We start from the raw sequence: 13,011 nt of genomic DNA, 5'->3' as shown, positions 1-13,011 counted from the left end.
TTTTTAAAAAATAAATAAATGAGGATCTAGCCTATCAGAGGGAGGCCTAGGCTTCCTTCCTGACATTCTGTTGGCCTTTAGTTCTTATGAACATGATGTATAAAGTATGCAAAAGCTACGCAATATGACTCTGAACCCGATAATTCTTAAAATATATACACTGATTCCACATAGGTCTCATCTATCCCATAATTCAGCTTTGTGGTTCTTAAATATACTTCACACAGTAGGGAAGGAATGAGATACTCTACTAATCTAATCACTGTTTTTTCTGTTTTTTTCTTTGATGATCACACTTTTGGAAATAATTTTGAAGGGGGAAGACTTAATTAAATAACAAGTCTGGGCAAGAAAATGACTAGCATTGAATACTCATCTTTCATATTATAATAATGGCTGTTTTGTCAAATAATGTTTTTAACAATTGAGCAGGTTTTCAAAAGGGGCAGGATGGGTGTGTTTCCAAATACACGGTATCTTTCATATAAAATGGCCCCAATTTGAATCAGGCCCCAATTCAAGCTTGTCTTGGCTCAAATGGAGGCTTCCACCAATTGTAGCCTAACTTTCAGAAAAGCAGTGTTTAAGATATTAAACATGTGTTAAGCTGCCAATAATTGTGAATGAATAAAAGTGGCAGCAAACCATTTTAGCAGGCAGGCAACTGCATGCATTTTACTTCATTTATTTAGTACATTTATATGCCACCTCTCATCCATCATGGAACTCTAAAGTGGCATTGACCCCTTAGCTTAGGTCTTGCCCTAGACCTGCTGAGCTTGAGCAAGGCTGCTGCTGCTTCGTCTGACCACAAACTGTGCCCTGGCTAAAACTTCCATCTGTCCTTTTCTCTTCTTTCGGTTGAATTTAGACCCTATGATTAACCCTCAAATTTCTTTAAGTTTTGTCATCTTTTCCATGTAAATAAATGAAACTGAAAGTTTACCGTATTTTTCGCACCATAGGACGCACTTTTTCCCCTCCAAAAATGAAGGGGAAATGTGTGTGCGTCCTATGGTGCGAATGCAGGCTTTCGCTGAAGCCTGGAGAGCGAGAGGCATCGGTGCACACCGACCCCTCTCGCTCTCCAGGCTTCAGGAAGCTATCTGCAAGCCTTGCGCGCCCGGCGGGAGGTCCCGACGGGCGCGCGAGGCTTGGGGCGGCAGCCTGTCACCCGAAGCACGGGGAGCCCCCCGAGGGCTCTCCGTGCTTCGGGCGAGTGTCTGCAAGCCTTGCGCGCCCGGCGGGAGGTCCCGACGGGCGCGCGAGGCTTGGGGCGGCAGCCTGTCACCCGAAGCACGGGGAGCCCCCCGAGGGCTCTCCGTGCTTCGGGCGAGTGTCTGCAAGCCTTGCGCGCCCGGCGGGAGGTCCCGACAGGCGCGCGAGGCTTGGGGCGGCAGCCTGTCGCCCGAAGCACGGGGAGGCCTCCGGAGGGCTCTCCGTGCTTGGGGCGACAGGCTGCAAGCCTTGCGCGCCCGGCGGGAGGTCCCGACGGGCGCGCGAGGCTTGGGGCGGCAGCCTGTCACCCGAAGCACGGGGAGCCCCCCGAGGGCTCTCCGTGCTTCGGGCGAGTGTCTGCAAGCCTTGCACGCCCGGCGGGAGGTCCCGACGGGCGCGCGAGGCTTGGGGCGGCAGCCTGTCGCCCGAAGCACGGGGAGGCCTCCGGAGGGCTCTCCGTGCTTCGGGCGAGTGTCTGCAAGCCTTGCGCGCCCGGCGGGAGGTCCCGACGGGCGCGCGAGGCTTGGGGCGGCAGCCTGTCACCCGAAGCACGGGGAGCCCCCCCAGGGCTCTCCGTGCTTCGGGCGAGTGTCTGCAAGCCTTGCGCGCCCGGCGGGAGGTCCCGACGGGCGCGCGAGGCTTGGGGCGGCAGCCTGTCACCCGAAGCACGGGGAGCCCCCCGAGGGCTCTCCGTGCTTCGGGCGAGTGTCTGCAAGCCTTGCGCGCCCGGCGGGAGGTCCCGACAGGCGCGCGAGGCTTGGGGCGGCAGCCTGTCGCCCGAAGCACGGGGAGGCCTCCGGAGGGCTCTCCGTGCTTGGGGCGACAGGCTGCAAGCCTTGCGCGCCCGGCGGGAGGTCCCGACGGGCGCGCAAGGCTTGGGGCGGCAGCCTGTCACCCGAAGCACGGGGAGCCCCCCCGAGGGCTCTCCGTGCTTCGGGCGAGTGTCTGCAAGCCTTGCGCGCCCGGCGGGAGGTCCCGACGGGCGCGCGAGGCTTGGGGCGGCAGCCTGTCGCCCGAAGCACGGGGAGGCCTCCGGAGGGCTCTCCGTGCTTGGGGCGACAGGCTGCAAGCCTTGCGCGCCCGGCGGGAGGTCCCGACGGGCGCGCAAGGCTTGGGGCGGCAGCCGGGGCTGGGGGGGGAATAAATTTTTTTTATTCATTTCCCCCCCCCCAAAAAACGAGGTGCGTCCTATGGGCCGGTGCGCCCTATAGAACGAAAAATACGGTAATCTGCAGCTATATTCACATAACCACAATTGCTTACTGGAATATTGAAATAAGTTGTTAATACTCTTCTGGCTTTGCCCTGCATGGGGTCCAGTGGGCTTCATTGGACCCCATGCAGAGTAAAATAATTGCCAGAGTGTTGAAGGGAAAACTTGGGCATCTTATCCTCTGGGTGTTCAAATGCTGACAGCTAGTAATCACCATTAGCAATTTGTTCTTTATGTCCTATTTTCTGCTTGGTGGTAGAATGGAAGTAGAAATGTAATTGTTTCTGCCCATGGAGGTGCAGCTACAATATATGATTGTGTAGAGATAATAGTGTACCCACCCAATAGCTATTTGAAGTTAGACCTTCCTGACGGATCACTTTCTCCTTTCCCCCCCTAGGGTTTTGTTCGGATACAGTCTCAGTAGCTGATGTTTCACATAGCGAATCGGTCGAAGAAAGCCCATTCCATCCTCCTCCCCACTCATTTTCTACTGTTTTTGATGAGGACAAGCCCATCGCTAGTAGCGGGACTTACAACTTAGACTTTGATAGTATCGAGGTTGCAGATTCTTTGCAAACTGCTGACTCCAGCTCTCTGGACACAAGAAGTTGTGACACCAAGTCACATGTTCGAAGAAAATCCACAGACTCCGTTCCAATTTCCAGGTCGACTTTGTCTCGGTCCCTTAGCTTGCAAGCTGGTGATTTTGATGGATCATCTTTTCTTGGCAATAGCGAGGCAGCAGGTTCAGCAACAGATACGTTTTGTACCGGTTCAAGCAGTGCTTCCAGTACTCTTAAGCGCACAAAGAAGCCTAGGCCAGCTTCCTTAAAGAAAAAACCATTGGCCAAAAAACCTCCAGATGTCCCACCGGTGAAAGAGCCAGAATCATCTGACATCAACCAAGATTCTGTTGCCTCAAGTGAAGAAAAAGTGTCTGAGGAGAGGTTGGGGCCGACAGAACTTGAGTGCCCAGAGCCTGTCCAAACTGCTGCTGAAAAAGAGGAGCCCTCTGAGGCCCAGGCAGCAGCTTGTCCGTTTGACCCAACTAACGTTGATGAGATTAGCACATTTGGTGCTGGAGACAGCAAAATACAGGACTCTCCTCCTGCTAGCAAGAAACCTCCACCTCTTACGACGGCACCGGAAGCTGTGGAGGTGACCCCATCAGACACTGGGGGACAGGAAGATCCTCCAGTGAAAGGCTTATCTGTGAGGCTGGAATTCGATTATTCTGAGGAGAAAGGCAGCGGCGAAGAGCAACACGAAGGCTCGCCTCTGCCCAAAAAAGTGGGCAAAAAGCCTGGTGCCAAAATGCCACTGAGGAGGCCAAAGACTAAAAAGGCTGGGGAGAAACTTGACAATGCCCCCACCACCCCAACCAAGGCCCCTGTGGATCCAAATGAGATTCCTGTTCCCAAAGGCTCTTATACTTTTGATATCGACAAATGGGATGATCCCAACTTCAACCCGTTTTCTTCCACTTGCAAAATGCAAGACTCTCCTAAATTGCCTCAGCAAACAACAGCGGCGTACAGTTTCAATCCAGATGTGTGTGAGGACTCTATTGACCCTTTCAAGCCTTCCTTGAAGGTAGCTAGCTCTCCCACAAAGTCTCCAGCCTCCTTTGAGATACCAGCTAATGCCAGCGAGATCAATGGAACGGAAGGGGACAGCTTAAATAAACCAGCAAAAAAGAAGAAGACCCCACTCAAGACGTAAGTCAGAATGTAGAAAAATTAATATGCAGTATAAGATCCCACCCGCCAAAATGATAGTGCTTCTACACTTTCTTATACAGTCGTACCTTGGATCCCAAATGCCTTGGCTCCCAAACAAATTGGCTCCTGAACGGTCAAAACCCGGAAGTGTGTGTTCTGGTTTTTGAACGTTCTTTTGGAAGCCGAACGTCTGACAGGAGCTTCCTACAACCAATCAGAAGCTGTGCTTTGGTTTCCAAGTGTTTTGGAAGTCGAACGGACTTCTGGAACAGATTCCGTTCGACTTCCAAGGTATGACTGTATTTACATTTATGCAGCATGTTGTGTTGTGAGTATATTACAAGAGAACAAAACTAGTGATGAACTATTTTCATTGCTACTTCAGCGCTTCCTTCTCTAGCAATCTTTGGTGTTGGAAGCATTACAATTTTGTTCTCTTTTGTTTTATGGTCTTCCTCTATTGGCTTTCATAAGGCTTGGCAACTCAACCCCTGTTCATTGCACAGCATGTAGAAATGAGGCTTTAATTTTGCCAAATGTGTAAGGTGTTCCACTTCAGAGAACGGTTGTCTCCTTAACTATGTCTGCGTCCAATGAGATTTAAGGTGTCTGGCAGAAATTGTTTCCATTTAAATGAATGATGGGTACTCAGACCTGCAGTTAAAGCTGAGATAATTTCAATACCTTTCAGACAGTTTTCTTCCAGAATCCCATCATGCTCAGCAAAGACCTTCAAATAATTTTTCATAAAATACATATACTTTTCTTCCAGATTGCATGTGGCAGTGGTATGTGATACAGCTTATCAATTCAGTGGAATAATAAGAACTGTTCTCAGGATTAAGGGCTAATCTGTAAAGCCTTAAATCATGTGGATAAAATTTATGCAGAACTGAACTTGAAGGAAGCTGTTCACATAATCAAAACACGGTCTCTCTCCAGAGTAGTTCTGCTTGTTTTAGTGGCTGGCATATTGTGTGGAGATGTATCGTTTAACCAAGAAACCACAAATGCGATTGAAGTGAGTTTATTCTGTTTTGCAAGTTCATGCCATTCTTTAAGTAGAGCTACTCTTGGGTTAGTGGTTTGAAGGAATACTTCCTGGAGGTTTCACTTCAGACTGTAGGATATTGTTTCAGATGGGGATTTTACCTTTATTAATGAAATATGAAACTGTTGGTAACATTTTGGTGATTACATTTGTATTATAGTGTGTTTGGCAAGAGAAATAGCTAGTTTGGACATCACATTTTTAAACCATGGTTTAGTTTAAACTATGGTTTAATGTGAATGGGCAGAAAGCCTTGTTGAGGTCAATGGGATTAAGTGTGTAAAGGACTGCAACCTTGATTTTTGAAGATGATGGAGTGTGCAGGGTCTTGTGCATCAAACATTATGACATTTCAAAAGTACCTTGAATTCCCTGAAACTCCTCAGGCACAAAACGTTCTCTGGTTGTCAAAATAAAGCCTGTGTAATATTTTGGGATGGTATATGTTTGGGCTTGGTAAAGTGGAGAGCATGATAAGAATGTGATTTCTTTAATGGTACAAGGCTATTCTACAAGATACAAGGTGTGATTATGGGTGAGACCTTCTTTAACTCTTACTTCATTTATGCTTCACCTTTCTTCCATCTTGGAACTTAAGACGGGGTACATTGGGGAAATCTCCTACCCAGACCGTGACCAGATTCCCTATATTCCTCATTAGCTTTCATATAGTTGGTTACTGCAACAGACCATGCTATGTGACCATTCTTAGCTCATTTTCCCATTTGAGTCCACCGTAGAGACAGCTGTGCATCCTACTAGAAGTGTTAGACAGTTTTGAGAGCAACCTATTGTTTTCTCAAGACTACAGCTTCTTTAAGGTTTCTATTTCCAGGGTCTTGCAAGATAAATGGCACCCTTTCTGGGACACCCCAACCTTTCTTTTGAATTCTTTTCCGTAGCTCCACACACCTTGAATGTTGTAGCTATTACAGTTCCTTAGAGGGGCTTGAACAATTGTTCCACAGTGGGTCTTGAATTGGTGACCTGAGGGATCTTGAGTGTGGATTTACCTGACATTACAGTGTTCGGCTTTGTCCAAAAGAGAGAACTACAGGGAGACTAGCCATTGAAGCTGCCATACAGCAGTAGACAAGAATGGACCAGGAAGTAATCCCTGACTCCCAAATAAAAGCCAAATGTCAGACTAGTTCACTGGTGTTAACAGCTAGGAGATTTGATGTTGCTAACCTCATACTGCCTCTGTGAGGAGATGGGTCTATCAATATTTTTTGTTGCTTACAGAATCCCACTGTGACACTAAGCTTCTATTCTTACACACAGTATGCAAAATATACAATAGCTTATGTTTTGTGACATTTTACATTTCCAAAGGGTTAACCTATGTGTTTTAGTTAGTTTCACCAAGATTTGCCTCCTGCTAACAGCACTGAGGAGGATTTGCAGCCAAACAAAACCTTGCTTGATCACTCTGCAAAGTCATGTATGTTTGTGAATGAGAAGTTTGCAAGCTGTGTCTCATAAGAGATATTGAAGAATTCATTGCAATCTTTGTCCAGTTTAAACAGGAAAAATAAGACAGGAAGCTGTTAACTAAAATAGGTAAACCATCAATTTGCAAGTATGCCAGAACTGTAGCTAAATCAAGATAAAAGTATATGTGCATATCATATTTCACTGATTTTTGTCCATCATTCTTGGACACAGCAGTTGGAGTTAAAGTGAAATACGCTCTATTTACATTTACTGTTAAAAGAAAAGAAAAGAAAAGAAATGTTAAGGGATCAACCAATTGCTGTTGAGGACATATTACATGTATCTTTCTACTTTAAGTATTCAAACATTTTAAACAGTTGATCCAGTGGCCTTTATCCAAAATTTAAAGCATCTAGGCTGATCTAGCTTCAAAAACAGTGCCCCATTTTAGATCTGTCTTAGGAAGCTGTTTGATGGCAGGGAAGCATCTCAGGGGACATATGTTTTGATGTGAGTGGTGTCAGCTTTCAAAATCATCTTGCTGAAAAGAGATGGTATTCAGGCTGACAAGTGCTGAGGAGAGTAAAGCTGTATTTTCACACCTTTTGTCACACAAAAAATGCAGTAGTTGGTTTTTTGTGTGTGTGTGTGTTTTTAAGTTGAGCTGTCAAGATTTCAAATTCCACAGTAGCTAAGGCTTATGAAGATTTAGAACAGGGATGAGAACCTCTAGGTGTAGCAGGATTCCACCAGCCTTAGGAAGCATGGCCATTGGTCAACAATGATGAGAGGTGCCATCCTGCAACATCTGGAGGGCCCACAGATTCCCTATCTCTGATTCATAAGGACGTTTGTAGATGTGTGTTGTGTGTGTATATATTTTAAATGCAGGGTTAAGTAAATTCTCATTTGTGTGCAACTTCCTGTTAATGGGTTCTTTTTTTAAAAGGGGAAATAGCCACAGGAAGTTGCAATCCTAAGTGGAGCAGCAGTGGAGGTGTATCTGCTTAATTCCCCACGCAATTTTTTCCCAATTCAAAATTCTCACCCCAGCTTCCTTGCTTCCTGCATGAGGAAAAGCATTTCTGATAATCTTGAGCGGAGGGGAGAAAGCAGCCTATAGGCATCTCCCACACCCTCTGAATGCTCTGCTCAAAAGAAAGTTACAAGTGACTGCAACTGTCACCCTTTTGTAGCTTTCTACAAGTATAGCTTGTCTATGTCAATGGCAACAAAGTACCATGATTTGTTTTCCCTGAAACTTAATCAGTGCCCTTTCTCATTTATGCATCCCGTGCAATTAAGCTAAGCCACCCAGAACCACGTGAAGGTAACCCACTGCTAGTGTTTGAAGTGGCAGGGATAGACATCAGCTTTGAAAAGTAGCTTTTATGGAAGAAGAAAGCATTTGGATTAGAGGGGAAAGACACACACTCTCTCTAATTCTCTCCCCACCCCTGGATAAAGATGTTGGGCATAATCCAAGAACAGCAAGTCTCATTGATCAGATTTAAGCATTTTAACAGGGTGTTTTAGTTCACCTGATTTCATCTATGACCTTGGAAGGTTTGCTACCAGTGTTTTAGGACAAGGTGTGGGTTTCCTGAAGCAGAAACAACCCGTGGTGATTTTCCACAAATGCAATTAATGGAGTGTCTCCTTTGTGTCAGTCAGTTCCTTCTGTCTGTCTGTCTCTCTCTTTTGTCTTACTTGTCTTAGGATGGTTGAAGATGTGATGTCTGTTTGTTCTCTGTTGTAAGTAATTTTAACCCTAAATGTGCTTGTTATGGACAGGAATGCCTCATTTCATTTCATTTCTGCTAATTTGGGTTGTGGGTTTCCTTTGGTATCGCTGGCCATCATAGCTTCAGAATCAATTAAACTGTTTTAAACTGTTTTACCAGTTTGCATCACATTTGTTACATGAAAGGGAAGCTGCATGTTTGTGGATAAGCTTGAACAAAACAATTATTCCTGTTAAATAAACTCATGATTAAATAACACCCCCCCAGTTTCATATTTCCAGTTTAATTATTAAAATTTTTATTTGTGTAGTTAGCAGGCCTCAAATGGCATGTCACAGCTTTGCAAATAAGGCCGGGGGTTGGATTCTGGCACTTATCCACCACAGTGACTTGCCTTGATCCATGGAGCCATGGCAAATCACACTTTTTGCATTTGTTGCACATTCACACTTTTTAAAGATGAAGAACAATGGGTGGTGTTTGTTTTTTGTTTGCTTTCTGTGACAGTGAAGGGGTGTAGTAAATATGTTTTTATAAGTAATGCACAGCTATTCAGTGTGTGTCATGTACAACCAGGTAGACTCTTGCCTTGCCACTAAGTGGGACATAGCTGAGTTTTGCTCAGCCAGTGATGTATGTATGACCATTCTATAGTACTTGGTTAATTTCCCTTCTTTTCTCTTCCTGTTACAAAAGCTGGCCTTAAAACCTGAATCTTAAACACTGTCTTCACTTGAAAGATTAGGCTCTGTCTAGGACTATCCTCTTCATAAGCTTATGTGTGTAGTGCCTGCTAAAGGAAGATGAGTAAGGTGACACAGTTAGTTGTTTCAGGCTGAAACAACATGTTATTCCAGCAGGTAAATTAGATATGTATATTTATTATAGTCGAGGTTTTTAGTGAAGGAAAACATTGCCAGCTATAAAAAGGGATTCATAAATAAATATCCGTGACAGCCAGGGTTGGCGAGTTGATATTTTATATAGACTTGATATTGTCTCATCTTTGTCACGACCAAATTGCATGGCCTTCAGTATTTCACAGCCTCAGTTTCCTCATCTGTTAAGTGGGAATAAAAGTGAACTCTGGCCAGATTGATTTAGGGACAAAACTAAGGAAGACAGAGAATGGGTGATAGATAGTTTTGTTTTGTTTGTTTTTTAAGAAAAGAACTAGTTGTATGTTTGCTAGCACAGGATGCTGATGCAAATTAATCCATTGCTATTTCATCAAATTGTAAGTGTTGGCCCAGGTTTTGCAGAATTGCTCTGTTGGAAAATCACGAATTCTTACTGCTGTAATTGAAGGCTCCTGTTTCCATTATTTCAACATTTTATGAAGCAATGTTTGGCTCACAATGCTGTGGGCTAATCCAAAAGTGCATGACACAAAAGTGAGGGCCGTGGCATGCTCCTCCTTGATGCTTGAATGCTTAAGCTTTCTGAAGCAGGAAAGTTTTACATGGTGGTATTTTATTTAGCTCTGCACTGTTCTTACACTCTTGGTTTTCCACAGCTCCCCATACTCAAAATTTCCATTTTCTTTCCAGTGATACTTTTAGGGTGAAAAAGTCACCAAAAAGATCTCCGCTGTCTGATGCACCTTCACAGGTAAAGAGTACTGACAAGCTTTTTTGTTTAAATGGTTTTTTGTTGACACTGGTCCAGTGCAAATTCCTGATAACTGTCCGGCAACCAATTATCTTTTGGGGACTCATTCAGTAGGGATAGTAAACCAATTTCAAGTAAAATCACAGATCTAATATAATTTTTTGATAACAAAATAGAAATACACATTTTTTTTGCTGAAACTATTAGCGGTCAAAACCTGTAATCCAAGCTTTTGAACACTTCAAGCATAGGTATTCAAAGCAAAAATGAAAAACAAATGAAATAGATTCTGGTACAGTTGATTTTGCTCTGATAAACTTGAAAAAAAGACATTTAAAATCTTGTAAACATGAATGCATTTAAGGGGAAGAAATGCAAATGATTTGCAGATTAGCTTGCTTAATGGCATAGCAAGGCTGAACATCTCCAGAGACCAAATTAAAAAATAAATATATTATAGAAAAGCAGTCTAAAAGAAAAGCAAATGCAGGGGAGCTAGATTGCAAGGCATCTTTCCTTATTTAGTACCATAAAGCCAAAAGACACCTGATGCCATAAAGAGTGGGGAATCCCAAGCAGACTAGATCATTTGGAAATGTCATCAATTAAATGGAAATAGTGTTTGACAGAGAGACAGATTTCCAAAGTTCTTCAGTGCCCCAATAGCGATTGCATATTGCCCTAGTTCTTCTGTTGCTGAGCCCTTGGTCATGATTCACACAGTCAGCTGATGGACTTGTCATGACTTGTAACGCAATTTGTTTCTTAAAGCAGGTATTGCAATGCCACCACAAACTGTGAGAATGTTCTGTGGCATAGCAAAATTCCCTTATTGGGGGCAGCATCAACCCTGTTCTTTTACAAGGGGTACTACCACACTTCTGTGTACAGAGCGGTCTAAAACAATAGTTTTTTTTTTAAAAAAGTAAGTTTGTGTAGAATTGAATTCTTCACTAGATAACATAGTTGAACTAATCACAAAAACAAATGATGCCCCACTTCATCTCACCTGTCATTTATCCTAGCATTTATTGAAGCAATGATTCTCAGATATCTGTAAGAGAACAAGGTCTATTCATATTTGTTGCCTGGAGTGGCCCTACCATTAGACAAGGTGAGACAACTGTCTCAGGCAGCATATGATAGTGGCAATAGTGGACCTCCCTCCTGCTGTTCCTTCTAAGACCCCCTGGCCTGTGTTTGAGGACAGAGCTGTATATGTTGTACAGCATGTTCTTGCTTCTCTAAATTAGCCTGCTATGTCAGGTACTAACGGAGGGCACTCTCCCATCAGCTGTGTTGAATTAGGATTCAACTTCGACTCCATTTGGCTTCTGTATATGGAACAAGGAGGTGACACCATCTTGTCCTTCAGGCAGCAAAATATCTTGAGCTGGCTCTGTCCATACTACAGTGTCTTAAGGGCTGAAATCCTAGGCCAGTGATGGCCAAACTTGGCCCTCCAGCTGTTTTGGGACCATCACTGTCTTAGGCTTTATGAAGCTTGAATAAGTAGTTAAAAAGAAAGTAAAAGGAAGCCAGATACAAGAGGAGAGACAATTGTTTCTTTCTTTACAGCACAATAGTTATTTAACATTTCTTCCCCCTACTCTCAGGACTCTACGCCACTGCCTACAACCGAAACACCCTCTGTTGTATCCACTGTGGTTCATGCAACAGATGAAGAGAAACTGGCCTCTTCAGTGGGCAACCAGAAATGGACTTGCATGACAGTGGATCTAGATTCTGACAAGCAGGATTATCCCCAGCCTTCGGATCTGTCGACTTTTGTAAATGAAACCAAGTTCAGCTCTCCCACAGAAGGTAAGCTGGCAGAAAGAGGTGGAATCAATTTCCCCTCCTTAAGATGGGGAAAACAAACAGATGTGGAGAGCGATGAAGGAAGCAAATGTGCCTTTTGATTACCTTTGCTCAAGTGCAGGTTGAATGATCCCATTTAATGTTGTCTTCCAGCATATCTAGCTTAATTCACTGCCTCGCTTCTATTTAAGTGCTTTGTTTGCCTGATATGGTTTCCGCATAGGGATGTTTGGAGGTGATCCAGAAAACTCCTGCCGTCAGTAACAAACTGTAATTAGCTTTGGTAGAGATTGTATGAAATCTTTTATTTCTAGGCAGTTTCCTGCACCATTGTTGGAGCTCCCACATTCACATTCTGCTTTTTATATTGCTGCTCCATTAATTGGCCCGGCTCTTGGGATTTCTTTAGCTACTGCTTGTAAGCATCAGTCGTCGGACATATTAAAAATGTGTTTGGAAGATAGTACAAGAGGGAGAAAAGATTTAACAGCGCTTGTTCCCTCATGCACTATGTAAGCTTGGGGGTATTAGGGTTAACCATGCAGCATTTCATGTGCAGAGTACTGCCATAAGATTATGATGAAAATGTTGGTAGGATCTAAGCATTGTGGAAGCCCTGATAGTCTTTAACCAGATATACACAGTGCATTTAACCCAATTAGCTCATAATTAAGAGGGACATATAAATTTGTGCTTAACTTACTTAACATGAATCTTTATGTTGTGATCACTGGGACAATAAACGCAGCTCGTGTTTTGCAGTTCTCTTTACTCATAACTTTATGCTTCTCAAAATATTAGTGTCAGTTACTGGTTCTCTGTGTGTCTGCATGATCCCTGCCTTATGAAATACACACTGAACAGTTTGACAAAATGGGGTTGTTGTTTTTTGCTGGATAATAACAGGTATAGTATTGGGGGGGTTGCCTCTGCCCTGTAAAACAACGTAAGATTGACTGAGTTAAGGCACCATTCACATAGATAAACATAGACATATATCTGCAGATCAGGCTTTTCCAACCTGGTGCCCTCCCAGATGCTTTTGACTGAAATTCCCATCAGCCCCAGCCATGTGGAGGGCACCAGGTGGACAAAGGCTGCTGTAGGTAGTATTTTGATAAACTCAGCTGTCTTTTCTATGAATAGGGCAGGTTTTGTTTCTTTACAATTCAGTGTGTTTAGCTACAATTC

At 44.1% G+C, this 13,011-nt stretch overlaps 1 protein-coding gene across 11 annotated transcripts in view; it reads left to right on the top strand.

The window, feature by feature from the left end:
* The window catches only part of TACC2 (transforming acidic coiled-coil containing protein 2), a 161,921-nt gene that overhangs the window by 111,396 nt on the left and 37,514 nt on the right, over positions 1-13,011 (top strand). For all 11 annotated transcript variants that reach the window (XM_053389000.1, XM_053389001.1, XM_053389005.1 and 8 more), the window contains 3 exons: positions 2,832-4,152; positions 9,939-9,999; positions 11,616-11,823. In XM_053389000.1, the coding sequence (XP_053244975.1) occupies positions 2,832-4,152; positions 9,939-9,999; positions 11,616-11,823 (1,590 nt within the window). The remainder of the gene's footprint in view (positions 1-2,831; positions 4,153-9,938; positions 10,000-11,615; positions 11,824-13,011) is intronic.

Source organism: Podarcis raffonei, chromosome 5, assembly GCF_027172205.1.
Source record: "Podarcis raffonei isolate rPodRaf1 chromosome 5, rPodRaf1.pri, whole genome shotgun sequence".
Lineage (NCBI taxonomy): Eukaryota > Metazoa > Chordata > Lepidosauria > Squamata > Lacertidae > Podarcis > Podarcis raffonei.
This window is presented reverse-complemented; position numbering and strand designations above follow the sequence as displayed.